This window comes from Corvus moneduloides, chromosome 16 (genome assembly GCF_009650955.1).
Source record: "Corvus moneduloides isolate bCorMon1 chromosome 16, bCorMon1.pri, whole genome shotgun sequence".
In the NCBI taxonomy this organism is placed as follows: domain Eukaryota; kingdom Metazoa; phylum Chordata; class Aves; order Passeriformes; family Corvidae; genus Corvus; species Corvus moneduloides.
Genome location: NC_045491.1, coordinates 13,736,945 through 13,751,509, shown reverse-complemented (window position 1 = coordinate 13,751,509; position 14,565 = coordinate 13,736,945). Strand labels below are relative to the sequence as shown.

At 38.6% G+C, this 14,565-nt stretch overlaps 1 protein-coding gene across 22 annotated transcripts in view; it reads left to right on the top strand.

Moving 5' to 3' along the window:
- Positions 1 to 14,565, top strand: part of RBFOX1 (RNA binding fox-1 homolog 1) — a 1,117,054-nt gene that overhangs the window by 745,663 nt on the left and 356,826 nt on the right. For 18 of the 22 annotated variants that reach the window (XM_032125546.1, XM_032125558.1, XM_032125557.1 and 15 more), the window contains one exon: positions 6,526 to 6,567. The exons of the other annotated variants lie outside the window; for them this stretch is intronic. In XM_032125546.1, the coding sequence (XP_031981437.1) occupies positions 6,526 to 6,567 (42 nt within the window). The remainder of the gene's footprint in view (positions 1 to 6,525; positions 6,568 to 14,565) is intronic. 22 annotated transcript variants of the gene reach the window in all.

The following is a 14,565-nucleotide window of genomic DNA, read 5'->3' as shown; positions in this document are numbered from 1 at the left end:
TTGGAGTTTATCACCTAATTGGTATTCATGTCATTATCTGCAATTTTAATTTTTTTTTCTGCGTAGAGACTTTAAGGAAAGAAACCTAAAACTCTTCCCCAAAGGTACAAGATTTTACAAGAGTAAATTCTTGTAATAATAATATGCTTATGCAACAAGAATTATTTGTGCTGCACTGGATGGGGTAATACATGTAATATGGCAGGCTTAGTTTGGGCCTGTTTATGTTGTAAGATAACATGCTTTAGTTCTATACTGCTTGCTGTTTTAACATCACAGTATTTTTACATTTTTCATAGTGTCCATTTATTCTTTGTAGTGCATTGCCTTTGCCTTCAGATTATTGCTTATAGTATTTTCTGTGCTGTGCAGGGAAATGAAATAAAATGCACTATGGCTAGTCCTTTATATATAAAAGGAGTTTATGTTCGAATACTAACTATAGTTTCTCATGGGATTGCTCCATGCAGAGCATACATCCAGAATTTCATCTTGAGGCTTTCCCACAAAAGTGTTTATCTGGAATGGTACCTGCAAAAGATATTTTCTTCGAGATCATTTTCCTAATTTATATTAAAGTCCTCTGTAAGGTAAGTTCCAGAGCTTTAGTGTCCAAGGGTTGGTCACAGAGTGTGTAGATCCAAATTCAAGCCAGCACTGTCCTTTTCTGCACCATACTTTTCACAAGGTCATAGCAAAGACCCACAGCTCCTAAACTGTGTTTGCAAAAACAGGGAACTAACCTGAGCACGGGGAATGCTGCAGTGCTGGCTGCTGTTGTGCCATCCTGCAGGGATTTTACTCACAGGGATGTTGGAAAAGGAAGAACTTCCAGGCTAGGCTGCAGCACCACAAGTTTTCTTGAATACACTCAGGGAGCCAGAGGCAAATTTGGTCACATAGCTGTCTTTGTGACCTGCAGCATGCTTTGGGCATGCAGCCAAGGCTGTTAAAAAACAAAGAAATTGAAAATTAAAGAAAAAAAAAAACCAAAACCAAAACAAGAAAGCCCCCAGACCCCTCTGTTTTCCAGGTAACAGTGTTGTTCAAGCACTATAGAAAATCTTGGTGAAGAAACATCTTATCCTGAAGCTAAGAAAAGGTGAAAATTGGACTTTAAGGTTTCTCAATTGGTTAAAGGAGCCATTTTGCAAAAGGAAATAATTGCCTAAAAACTGTTTTAATTTAACGTAAAAAAAGATTTAAAAGTTTTCTTTTTATTTTTGGAGATTTTCTACTCTTCCTTGTGTCAATAAAATGATCCTGTTTGGAATGGGTTGCTAATTTGAGGGCAAAAAGAAAAGGAGAGGGAGAAAAGCCTATAAAACTATAGATTATTTTTTATGGATGATGAGATGGTCCCCATTTGCATTTACAGCTTTACAAGGATTGTAGCACTAGGCTCTTTTTCTTTTTTTGATGGAAATGCTTAATCTGAGCTCAATGGGCCATAATAATTGCCTGTTTCTTCCAGTAGAAATAAACCCACTTGTATGTGACACTTGAAACCTTAACTCTGCTTCGTATTACCCACGGAATTGGAGACAGTTCTTCACCCAAATATATTTATGACAGCAGCACCAGTCGATATACAAGACCCAGCCATGGGTGTTGGAGAATAAATCAGTCCCTCCAGCCACTGCTGGAGCACAGTAACTGATGGTGGTAATAAAACCCCAGGAAATTAAAATTCTGTGCATGCAAACACACATACCTAGCCAAGAGAAACCCGAAGCGCTCTGTTCTGGAAAGAATTTGCATATGCATAGACGTATACATTCTGTGCCCCTATGTGCTAGAAACACAATGGAACATGAAGTCTATGGGTTTTCAGCACATTATTACATCCTTAGACTTTCCTCGACATCCTTAGACTCTCTCTCTCGGGAGACATGTCCATGAAAATTTAGGCATCTTGTAGAGGAAAAGGACGATCCCAGTTACTCCTTGAGGAAGAAATACTGATGTTATGTTTGAAAGCTTCTAGATGTTGCTGTGACTTCCGAAGGCTCTGAAACCCCCATTTCCAGTTCATTTCATCCTGTATATTTATGCAATTACTGGTATTTTTAATGAGTCCTCTGTGTTTGAGCACCTTGGGCTCTAGTTCGCAGCATTGTGAGCTCTTGGGATGGATGTTGTTTCTTCATTTGGGTTTTGGGGTTTCACACGTAGTGCTGAGAAGCAGTTTTAGATTAATACACGATATTATTTATACATTTATGTACAAGCCCACACTCTCTCCACATATTAAATAACTTGGAGTATCATTTCTTCTGAATTCTGCGGGGCAGTGAGATAATGAACACTAATAAGTAATAAAAAGATGCTGGGGAAGTGACTGTTTCCAAATGCAATACAGCAGTGCATGGTGTGTGTCCTCGTGTTGCACAGCCTTTTTGTGTAACGTGGCAAGGAAAAAACCCAAGCATTTAATTTTTGACAGAAGACTTTTACAGTCAGATGAGTGTCTAATGAGAGAAAGCGCTGACAGATGGATTTTGCAGATAGCATGAAATGGTATGGACTGTCTCAAAGTGTCTGGTGAAATACAACTGCTACAACCGTGAAAGGATAATCTATGGTTTGATTGCAGCTGTTTAATCTATGTGTGAATGAGGAGAAACACAATTTCTCAATCAGATGATGAGCACTCACCAATTGGGAGGTAGGTTCTGGTAAAGGCACTGTGACTGCTCAGCCTTTCTCACCTGGCTCTCAAGCTCCACAATTTGTGTGTAGATACTGACTGTAATAATAAAACCAGGGATATTGGTGAAATTATGGTAATCAAATTTGCACTGTCCTTTTTGAGGTGGAAAAAGAAAGGCAGCAATATCAGGGGGCCTTTCATTTACCACACATATTTAGTTATGGCAAAATATCTAGAAGATAAAAGACATTAGACCTGTTATTTTTCAACCACTGTGCTCCATTTCGAATAGCCTCAATCCTGAAAAGGTTTTCAATCTGAAAATGTAAACCAAATACTTTGGAATGTTGTACTGCAGCAAAAATATTCTTTCACGTTTATGCAGAGACTTTCTATAAATAACCTTCTTACCATCCTATTGTTCTCTTTTCTCAATCACGTAAGCCCTTTTATTTAAAATGACATTTAACAAACTTGGCAGCAAAAAAAACCTTCCCATGTGGACTGTTGGTATTCCTTACCACCTCGAGTAATGCTGTTGCTCTCTCAGTCTGTCCATTCATGCGGAGATGGGTCCCATTTTCTGTTTGGTTTCCAGTTTCCTCAGAGCCAGGGCTTGTGTGTCCCTGTGAAGAGTGGATAACTGATAAATACATTTAACAGATATTCAGCCTTCCACCTGTTACTGTTACTTAAAGAAAACAAAACAGACTTCCCCATTCTAGTCCTGAACTCACTGGGGAATGACACCAGCAGGTTGCACAGTATTTCCAAAGGGTCTTTTTTTGGTTTAAAATGATGGAGCCTGACAGCACAAGTGTCTTCTAAGACTGCTGTCCTATAAAGCAGCCTTGAGTTGTTTAATTTTTTTTTTTCCTTGATGGAATCCTTTAAAGAAAATGAATCTTTTAGGCATTCTTCCATAAACTCATAATAGGTGAGAGCTTGACACAATGACACTCAACAAACTGACCAGTCTTAAACTAAAATAAATAAATAGTTAATTGTGTATGGTTCAATCCAGAGCCATAACAAAGTAAATTTAGGATTGAGAAGCAACGTATTTAAAATTGCAGGATATGCACAAGGTTTGCTTCTAGGGTCTCTTGATCATTAATTAAATATGTTATGGCTTTCAGTTTTTCTCATTTATCTGTACAGGTTTACATATTGTAAATGCATTATTTATGTTTTCCCTTAAGTGCTCAGTACTGCCAGAATGTTTCTCTTAAACTGGCACAGATAGCAAAAAAGACATAATGAGAGAGCAAATTTGGCACTGGTGAAATGCACAGAGAGCTGCTCATGTCCAAATGAGCCTTTCCCAGATGCATTTGAATAAACTTGAACTGACAAATAGAGGGCCAGGCAGGCAGATGGCATCCGTGTTTAAACTATGAATTTTTATTTTTTTTTCATTAGGGTAAATTTGGTTTGTTTATTTTTTTCCTTTTAATCTCATCCTAATAATGCCTTATCACTAAGCCTTGCTGCTTTTTTCTGGAAAGCTCCTAGTATGAAGGGTGATGAGGGAGCTGTCTAGGTGGATGTTCATTCTGAGGGAAGCCAGCTCTGAAATGGATTTTGTTGTTGTAGCTAAAACACAGCTTGGAATCAACCATTTGCTGCACCTTGAACCAAGGGAATTGTCACCATTGGTGTGTCCTGCACACTGCCCCTGTTGTTCTTTTCCTTTTGAAGTAAACAGAGTGTCATGGGGGTGGTTGAATCAAAAAATACTTTAAGATAGTGTTCTCACATTCATATGAGAGCTGTTTGTTTTAAAGTAAATTGATATTTTTCTTATGTTGCTTTTGCTGTCAGAGATGGAGGAGCAGTTGGATGTTTAGATGCAGTCCTCTTATTCACTCTGCCTCTCTGTTGTTTTCTCCCACTGTTCATAAACACTTCTTTTCTATCCTAAATACAATTTTTCTGGTGTCTGAGATGTTAGGTATTTTATGTTTCAAATTACAGTAGCAGATAGCTACTAACTAAACCCAGAATTAACTATCTGCTTTATTAGTCAATTAACTATTAACTATCTGCTTTATTAGTCAACAACTCTTGCTCCACTCTACAAGTATTTGATACACTTTTTTGCTTGTTATCTTACAAATTTCACCTTTCTTGCATTCCAAAACTCTCCCCTCCATCCCACCACCAGAAGTTAAAATCTCTAGTATGGGGGCTTACACAGAAAACCTAAATAATAAAAAAGACCCTGAACAAAACAACCCAAACTCACTTCTAACTTGCACTAGATGATCACTGTAGGTCCCTTCCAACTGAAATATCCTATTATATTTATTTTTAATCAAGGTGAAGAGGTTCATGTGGAATTCAGATCTGAAATTAACTCTTGAGACTTACGCAAGCACACTTACAATGCAGACTAATATAACCTTCAAGTGACTCATAAATGGTGTAAAGTCATGAACTTTGGAAAGAGGAATCATTAGTCTGCAAGTGACAGTTGCTTCAGCTGTACTTAATTTGACTCCTTAGAGGAATTGTAATTACACCTGTGCTGAATTCCTTTACTTTTTGTTCCCTACTAGGAACTTCAAAGAGCATTTGTTTCTGTTAGGTTTGTATTTTCATACGGGGCCTCTGTTGTAAAACTTCTGCTATACAAGTAGAATGTTAAGCCTGTAATGTACTTTTTAGGGCTCTTTCTGTGATGAAAAACAGGCACTTTTATTTTGTTTGTAGTAACCTAACTTTTACTGCGAAGTTCCCATTTTCATCTTCACTACAGAGTAAAAATATCTTGTACAAATGGGTATTGGTTGGTGTTTTAACTGTTTCTAGGTACGAAGTAGTGATAAGTGTATTCCGAACCTTTGAAGATATCCTCAGAAACATTGCATCCGATTTCATGTTTTATGGATTGTTTGCCAGCTACACTAATGACAGAACTGACAGTGATTACACTTTCAAGGCTAATTATGCTCCCTAGTGATTCTAAAATTATTCTAAAATTATTTTTATAAAAAACAAAACCCAGCCAGACGTGAAAACCCTCTCTCCATGTGAACAAATCAACACCCGAGTGCCTTCGTGAGCAAAGCTTTGAAAGTTTGGTTCCAGAGGTCCTGGTGCATGACTGGGTTAGACATCAGGGAGCTGGAAAGCAGGCTGGGAACTGGGTGTTTCAGGGCTTTTGTTGTTTCCAGAGCTCTTCCTGGAGGAGCCTCTTCCTTCTGGCAGAGCTGGGACGTCCCAAGTTGTGCTGACACTGCCACGGCCAGTGTCTGCTGTCACAGGGAGTGAGGTCCTGCCCAGCAGCAGCTCTCATGCTCTGAACAGTGTTTTTTGTAAATCTGGCACAGCAGAAACACAGCAGTAAGGAAAAAAAAAATGCTGTGGAATCAAATCGTCTTCAGAGTGACTTTTACACCAGATTAAAACTGGAAGTTTTCATAGGAATGTGTTTTATCACTTGTTTGAAACTTCTGTATCTTTATTCCTGAGCTGTGCTGTGAATATATCACAATACGGAAGCAGTGGGATATTCACAAATACAACAGACTCGTGATAGAACACAAAAGGAGGAAAGCTTCTTCCTGAACTGGACTGCCAATGAGGTGTTTAAAAGCTAAAAGAGATTCTTTTCTACTTCCGATTTGTTGTTGGTTCTTGTGTTAATTTTGTTTTGACCTTTGTACATTTAAAATATAAGTGGAAAAAATATTATTTTGCAGTAATGATTCTGTCTGGATGCACAGGACAATACTGTGTTTAGATAACTAGCTGCATTTCCAACATTTATATGTGTAAGACAGGTAGACTTAGCAGCTTTGTTGTGGCAAGAATGTTATGCTTTCAAAGTTATTTTGGCTTTTATTTTTTCTTTTTTCCCCTTGTAGAGTTCAAAACAACAGATGAGTTGTGAAAGAGAACAGCTAAGGGTAAGTGCAATGATATGCAAGATGCTCTGTTTCCATAAAACATAAATAGAATCTAGTCTGTGCTATTGACAGATGGATTACTTAATTTAAGAGGAGCATATTTAGTTCATTTGTTGCTTGTTGGTAAATATTGTACATCTCTCAGTATCAAAGAGCTGCAGTAGATCCAGGTTTTTCTTCTGTAATGTGGTGGGATTTGGCAGTAAATGCCTCTTCATGGGACCCGTGACACTCAGCTCTTCCCGTGCACCACATGCAGCTTCAGCAGTGCCAAAGGTCACTCTGTGCTTCCCAGAATTCCTCCACTCTGAGCTTGGTTTGAACAAGAAGACGTTATCCTTTGGATTTTTGTAGTCTGTGTGCTGTCAGAGAGGAACCAGTGCCAGGGCTGGGAGGTAGCTGGTGATTTTAGTGTGTATTGGTTGTGTACAGTCTGTAAAGGAGACAGTTCCTGAGCCCAGGCTGCTGACCTCTCTTATGTTTTCCCCCCTTCTTGTATTAGAGCTTTTAGTCTCTGCTACCTTTAAATGCTACAGATCTCTGAAGATGTTTTTCCATTGCAATATTTTTTGATTGATTCTAGTATTAGTTTGGGAAAGTATAAGAACCTTCATTAACTACAAGAAAAAAAAGCAAAACCAAAAAAACCCAACCAACCAAAAGCTTTTTGGTCATCTGAGTGTTGCTTAATAGACCTACCATTGACACCGCATGATGAGTATTCACTTGAAATCCCACATGCAAGTAGAGAGGGAGAGGCAGGCCTGAAGGAAGGGTAAGTTTCTGTACAAACAAAAATATTGTTGGAAATAGAACAAGCAGCATTTTGTTTTTGTTTTTGTTTGCTAAGCGTCAGCAGCGCCTGCATGACTTGCAAGTGTAAGGAATATACTTGTGTTAAAGTACATTGTGCAGTGTTCTTGTCCATTCAGCCATTCATTAGATTAACTTCATCAACATATCTAGATGCTTCAGCTGGTCCTCACCACACTTGTAATGGGATTTTTGGTAAATAAGTTAGGCAAGAACAATGCATCACATATTGTCCTCGATTCTTTCCTTCTGACATGTGACTGCATCGCATTGTACTGGAGCTGGAGTGACAAAGCTTTGTTTTATCAGTAGTCATGTCTCAACAGAGCAGCTGTCAAAGCTAAAATATTGCACTAGTACCTGAAGGACAAGCTTTTCAAGAGGTAGCAGTGCCTTGAGAACAAAGAAAGTTTTCATTTCTTTTTCTTGTTTTTATTTTCTTCCTTGAATGAAGGCAAACATTGTTTTGAAATATAATGTGAGGTGGCCACCAGCTCTTTCTTCAAATAAATAGGTATGCTTTTTCAAAGTAGTGGATAAAATGTGGTGCAGTGAAACTTTCATGTATCTTTCTGTTCCAGTATTACACATTTATGCTCAACAAGGAGCTCAGTGCTTAGGATGCATAGCCTAAGCTATGCGTTTGTCATAGCAAAACGTTGGCACCTAGAGACAAAACCATGCCTGTAACCTTCTAAATTTAGGTACATCTGCTTCCACAATTCCTGTGATGTTCCTGTTACACAAAACACAGTTTCCAGTGTGAGCTCTGTTCCTGTAGCAGGGATCTCCTATGGCTTTCACAGTTAACCTGCTGTGTCAAAAGGTCACACTGAAATTTAAATATCCTGTGTGGACCTGTTGCACTTGGAACACTATGAGGGTGTAACTTGACCATTCTGGCACTTCTAGGTTGGCTCCCTAACTGAGCAGTACTGTTAAAGAAATGTTTCATTGGCTGGATTAGGTTTTGCAGGCCTGCAGTATTTTCTTTTGGGGTTTGTGACCTCCCATGAATACTGGGCTGTCAGGCAGTCTCTTTACAAAAAAAAATAATAGTGCTTCATCCCATCTGAAAGAATTGAAACAGAACAAGGAAACAGGATTAAAACAACAAAATGCTGACATCCTATTGTTTGTAAAACCAAGTTAAAATCAGATTATCATTAGATCATCTAATAACACAATGAAACAAAGATACTATCTCCCACTTCCTTGATAAGTGTAAGATGAAAATGTCTGCCACTCTCCTTTTTTGATTCCCTAGTAATTCCTTAGTCTAAGAGTCATAAAAAAGTTTCAAAAGAAAGGGTTGTTAAAAGCATAATAGTGTAAATAAATAATTAGTCATGGTGTGGCTGTAGAAAGAAATACCCAGATGTGACTAAAATAGTTTATTCAGACATTTCTCACCTCTTATCTGTTTCACTGCCTTGTAAATTTTAAAGCAAAGCCGACTGTCACTGTTCTGGAATAAAGCATTTAGAGTAATGAAACTCATCCATATTCGATCCTCTGGCCATTATACATTATATTTACAATGAATGATAATCAATAGTTAAGGAAGCCTGTGCATTTTAACCCTTTTCTACTCAATGTTTGGACTTCACAACAACCACAAGTGTGTAACTTATTTGCCCTGCCAACCTGGTACAGTCCCCAGCTAGAAATCAATGTCTTTACCTGAATTATTTAAATGAGAAATCATACAGAAAATTATGGGAATTTTATCTCTAGCAAGGCTGGTTGGGGCTTTTTTATTCCATTTGGAAACATAACCTAACCTAACTGGTAAATTTCCATTTGATTAAAAAAAAAAAATAAAGCATCAATGCCATTTTTCAAGTTTTACTTCCTCTTGGCAGTGATTTTTCATTACAACGTGCTGCCTTGAATATTAATTGTTTTCATGTTTGTTAATGTCTTTTTGCTTTCTGATCTGGTGTCACTTAAATCGAGTTGTACTAAAAAAGACAGTCTGTTTCTAAAGGCAGATTGACTCATCAGTGTCTCTCTCCCCACCTCCCTCCACACACTGTGCTTCATCAGTATTTCCTTCAAAGAAAATAATGAGACTCTTTACTCCCCTTCATTGTGTTTTGTGTTACCCATTCCTGGTTTATAAATCTCTTTTTGGGCAGTCACACCCTCTCCTCTTCTCTGACTCTCTCCTCCTGCCTCTTGCTGCTCAGGAGTTGCTGTGTGTAGTTGGCATTCTGATGTATTAGAAATGACCTGTAAAGGCACAGAACTCACAGCTTGCTCAAAATCATTTAAAAGCACTTTTCTGCCTGTATTTCAGTCTGAAAAACAGACTTTGAAATGTGCGTGGTCCAGGTTATTTAAGGCTGTGAGAAAATTGGGATCCGAGCCCTAAGTAGAAATTAGCTGGAGTACCTAAAGCTATAAATAAGGACAGTGGCAGCCTCAGAAGTCTGTCTGCTGTTCCCACTGAACCTTCCTGGCTGGTCTGACTTGAACTTGGGATGTTATTTTTTTATCATAGCCTAAGAACATGACTTAAATGTACAGGCTAACTTAAAGCTTACCGAGCTTTACCCAACCTTCAGCTCATAATTGATTATTTTGCATGATTAATTCAATGTAGCTGTTTAAAATGAACTCCTGTATCTGTACTGGCACGAGTTGTGCTATATAAGCTAATGCTTTTGGTCCTGATGCAGCAACACCAGATGAGCTCTCCAAGGTGGGCAGAGGACAATTTTAAACTCTAATGTTAGGAGGCTTTATAAATGTTCCTGTGAATACCAATGAGGTCTAATGGTAAATGGTGTGATTAGCTTCCTTGATCTGAAATTTTAAGTGACCCAGTTGTTGCTCTAATTAACAGCTTCTTTCACATGTGCTTATTATCAAGATGCATTCTATGCAGCCAGAGTTCCTTCTCTGGTCTGAAATATTGGCAGGGCAGGCTCTAACGATCATCTTGTATTTAATATCAACTTTTATATTTTTATAGTGCTCTAATCTTCAAGAAGACAGAAGTTTTGCATTCAATATTTGTCTTGTCTCTAGTATGGTAAATGAAATAAAGTGCAACATGCAGCCAAAAATGTATCAAAGTTATGCCAGGTGTAGAGAAAACAATAGCAAATGCGTTGATGCCCAGCATAATTTTTAAGCAACATTGATCCTGCAGTATTTAGCTTTATTTGTGTCTTTGTCCAGTGCATTCATTTATGAGGTTTCTAATGTGCTCAGCTGTATTGATGAGGGTTTTTGGAAGCTTTTTTAAAGAAAATTTTTGAAGCTCATTGTTGTGGCATTAGCTTTCTGCAGTGATATAAGAGTAATCCACTGACATTTTTGTGTGTAGTATTCCTCTGATCCACTAAGGAGGTAAATTGTGATTGAGTGACAGACACTAATTTTTCAATTGGTTTGAGCTGAACGAAAACAAACAACTGGAGAGGGGAAGAGAATCGGAGTGGAAGTGATTTTTTTAGTAGATATTATTCTCGAGGGTTTTCTGAAATTACTTAGGACGAGAGCAGGGCAGAACATACGTGGTGGATGGCCAAAAACCTCTGCTCTCCATCCACCTCTTCCCACGCTGGACAGGAGGCAAAGAAATGGGTATGAGCTGGTTTTGTGAGTCAGTGATGTCTTGTTACCAGAGAGCAACATAGTAATCCATGGCATTTCTGCAAAACAGGGCAGCTGGTTCTGGCCAGTACTAAAAATGTCACTTTTTGCCTTTCCTCTGAAAATCCCTTGGTCTGCATTTGTAGACAGTGTGTGTGTGTTTTGCCTGGAAGAGTAATCTGGAACTACCAAGTATTATACGTGCCTCAAAGGAAAAAGGGTTGCAAGGGGCAAAGCTAAAATAACTCCTAAAATTTAATCAATCCAGTGGGTTTACTACTCATCCTCTTTCCTTAGGATTTCACATGTGCCACATTTGATGTGCCAGGCAAGTGGCTTAAAGTGATCCTTCGTTAGTTCCCATAGTTATTCTTGCAGCGAGCTGTGTGTGTCGTCGCCCGTGTAGGTGTAGTGTGGAGATGCAGGTAGGTGAGATCAATAAGAAGGTGTATTTTTGGTTCCTGATTTGTATTACACATTGACATGGAATAAAATTGGAGTACTCTCACTCACTGTCTTACCAGCTATATTCCCAGTGGTTCCATAAAAAGTAATTTACATCATAGCTCAAGGGAAAAAAAAAAAAAATCTTGGAAATAAGACCTAAAAAAGACTGGGGAGAAGGGTTAATTTTAGGGATGTGATTTCATTTAAATTTTAACTTAGCTTAAAATAAATGTGTGCCAAAAAAAAGGCAACTAGAGAAATGTAAAATTCAGTTGCAGTCTTGCTTGGCAGTTCTGCTGAATTTTAGGAGCCTTCCCGAGAATAGTAACTCATAATGCTGGCTTCCAATTTGTTGTTTAATATTATTGTGACGAAAAACAGTGGCAAGGTAATGAAAACTGTTGGGGTTCATGTTTCAAGTGCCATGGCTTCTTACCACAAGGATCCTGTTCTCTTCAAATGCTGACTGCTAATAGGGCCCTTGGATCAAGAGAATAAAGTGTTTGCATCACTTTATTTAATAGTGGTGCCACTCACTTCAGGTTTGTTTGAATTCTTTCAGGACTTCTTAAGAGGCCTTTAGGTATTGTCCTGACCCTGCTCTTGGTGGAATGCTATTCAAAAAACTTTCCATTCCTGTCCTGATGTTGTTTTGGCATCTCCCTCTGAGAATAGCAGGCAGAGGCTTTTCTACTGTTCAAGTGCCACTTTCTTTTGAATTCAACTTTCATTTTTGCACAGTCAAGTATTTTCTCTGTGTGGTACTTCATAACTGCTGGACATGAAGGATTACAGGAACTTTTGGTGAGGCTGAGGCAGTGTTTGCACTAAGTACCTGTCCGGTTAGGGTGACAGGTTCCATTTAGAGCTGCAGCACTCTGTATGGAATGCAGCAGCTACTCAACTGGTGTTTAAACTCATATCTGTACACAGACAACCAGGGGCAGGGGATAGTTCACTGAGTGTAATGAAGGTTCAGGCAGTGGTAAACCTGTGAAGGGATAGAAGGAAATACATTTGGACAGTTTAAGGGCTGCTGAGACAGTACCCGACATTAATTCAATAGCCTGGTGCTCTCTTGTACCTGCTGCACAAACATGAGCAATGCCCAGTCCTGGCTCCACACTGCTTTTGGGAACAGCTTTGCACTCAGAACAGCAGCTTTTGGTTCAGACTTTCTGCAGTGGCTGCACACAGCTCCTGCTGGAGAGCACTTGCTGTGATCAGGGAGGCTGTCCTAGAAAAGAAGAAAGGTTTTCTTGCTTAGTTTGTGTTTGTTGAGAGGAAGCTCTTTTTTCACACGGCTTTTGTAGTTTCTCTTTGATCATCTGGAAACTAGACCTTTAAGTGCACAGCTTTAACAGTGTTTATACTATCCTGACTTATTATTTCAACCTCTGCTGTTGCTGAGGCAATTTGACTAGCGAAGATCATAGTCTCTGTAGTGTCACACCTGGTTCAAGCAGGAAACACTATCTAGTTTACACTGCAGCTTGGAGGGGTTTGTGGTCTTGGGGTTTTTGTTTGTTTGTTTTTTTTTTTTTGGTTTTTTTCCTTGGTTGATTTTGGTTTTTTGCAAGGTTTGGGTTGGTGTTGGGTTGTTTGTTTTTGTTTATTTTCCCCCTGGGTGTTTCCACGAGGCCTTTCTGGCTTGGGTGGGGGTTATGTGGTTTTGCATGGGTAATGATGCTGGCTTGAACTGTTTACTTTTCTTTTTCACTTGGGTGAAAGAAAAGTGAAAAACTAGGAAAGGCTTTTCAGTTGCAGGTAGTTGGGCTGGATTTTTAACACACTGTTTGGTCCTTCTGCATGGTGGATTTCTATTCTCATTTACTCATATATAAAAGAACAGACTGAGCAACAACACCTTTAAAGGGAACAAGAAAGGCATTGAAAATATTGTAAGAACTGAAAAAAACCCAAACCAATTTACATGAAGAATCCAAACAATGCAGTGTTATAGGGACATATAGTCACTGAGCCACATTGACTTCTTGAACCAGTATTTTTTCAAGTAGAGAGAATGAAGGAATATTGATTTTAATATGGACATCATGTCCTTTTATTGATGTTAATGGTCTTTTTCTGTTCTGTAAAATCTTTCTAAACCCTGCTTGTTTAAACTGGTCAGGTTTGCTACTCTACAGAAACATTTCATCATGCTTTAAGTAGCTGCCAAAGTTTTTTCAAAGCGCAAAAATTACGAGGAAAAATGAATTCATCTTAAACCAGAAATGCATTAACCAATATTAATATAAAAACATATACATACAAATATGTATCTGTATTATACATATGTACAAATGTAGTTAAGGATTCACTCCTACTGACTTGAGCTTGACATGCAGATGCACCACACTGTCAGATATTGAGTGAAATCTTGGCCTTGAATAGGCCAGGATTTTAGAAGTCTATATTTGCTTTTCGTCTCGACGTTTTTAATGGTAAGAATAAGTGAACTGTACCTGTACTCTGTTCTATTCTGCAGTAAAATGCCAACTTGTCCTGAAAGCCAAGTCTTTGTGTTCCACAGGAATGGCTTTCTTGGTACAGAATCCCAAAAAAACCCTCTGTTTAGTCCCCAGGAAATGAGATAGAGAAATAAAAAGAAACTACACCAAACAAACCAAATCCATGTTTTATCAGGCTGACAGTAATTTTTTACCATCTTGAAGTTTTGGGCTTGAGCAGGGACCTATACCTGGTGTTGGAAGATGAATGAAGTACAGAATTTTAAAAATATGACTAATTTTTCTTTTCTTCACAAAGGCTTGCAGCAAAAATTTGTTTCGGAAAAAAAGGGTATTAGCCAGAGTTTCACACTTTTCCCTGTGTGGGGCTGGGTAGGCTGGAAAGGTGGAGCCAGGTGAACCTCATGAAGGTGAACAAGGCCAGGTGCAAGGTCCTGCCCCTTGACTGAAGCAATCACCAATTTCAGTAGGTACTGGGGGACAAACTGTTTGAGAAATGGAAGAAATCCTGAGCTGGTATTTTTGTATTTGTAGCATGGTATCTGGAGGATGCATTTTATAAGCCAGGAAGTTGAGAAAGGTAAAAATGCTCTGCTGATTTGTAGCTTCTTTGTTGTTTCTCACCCCTGGGAGAACCTGACCTTGTTTTGGAAATGTTTTT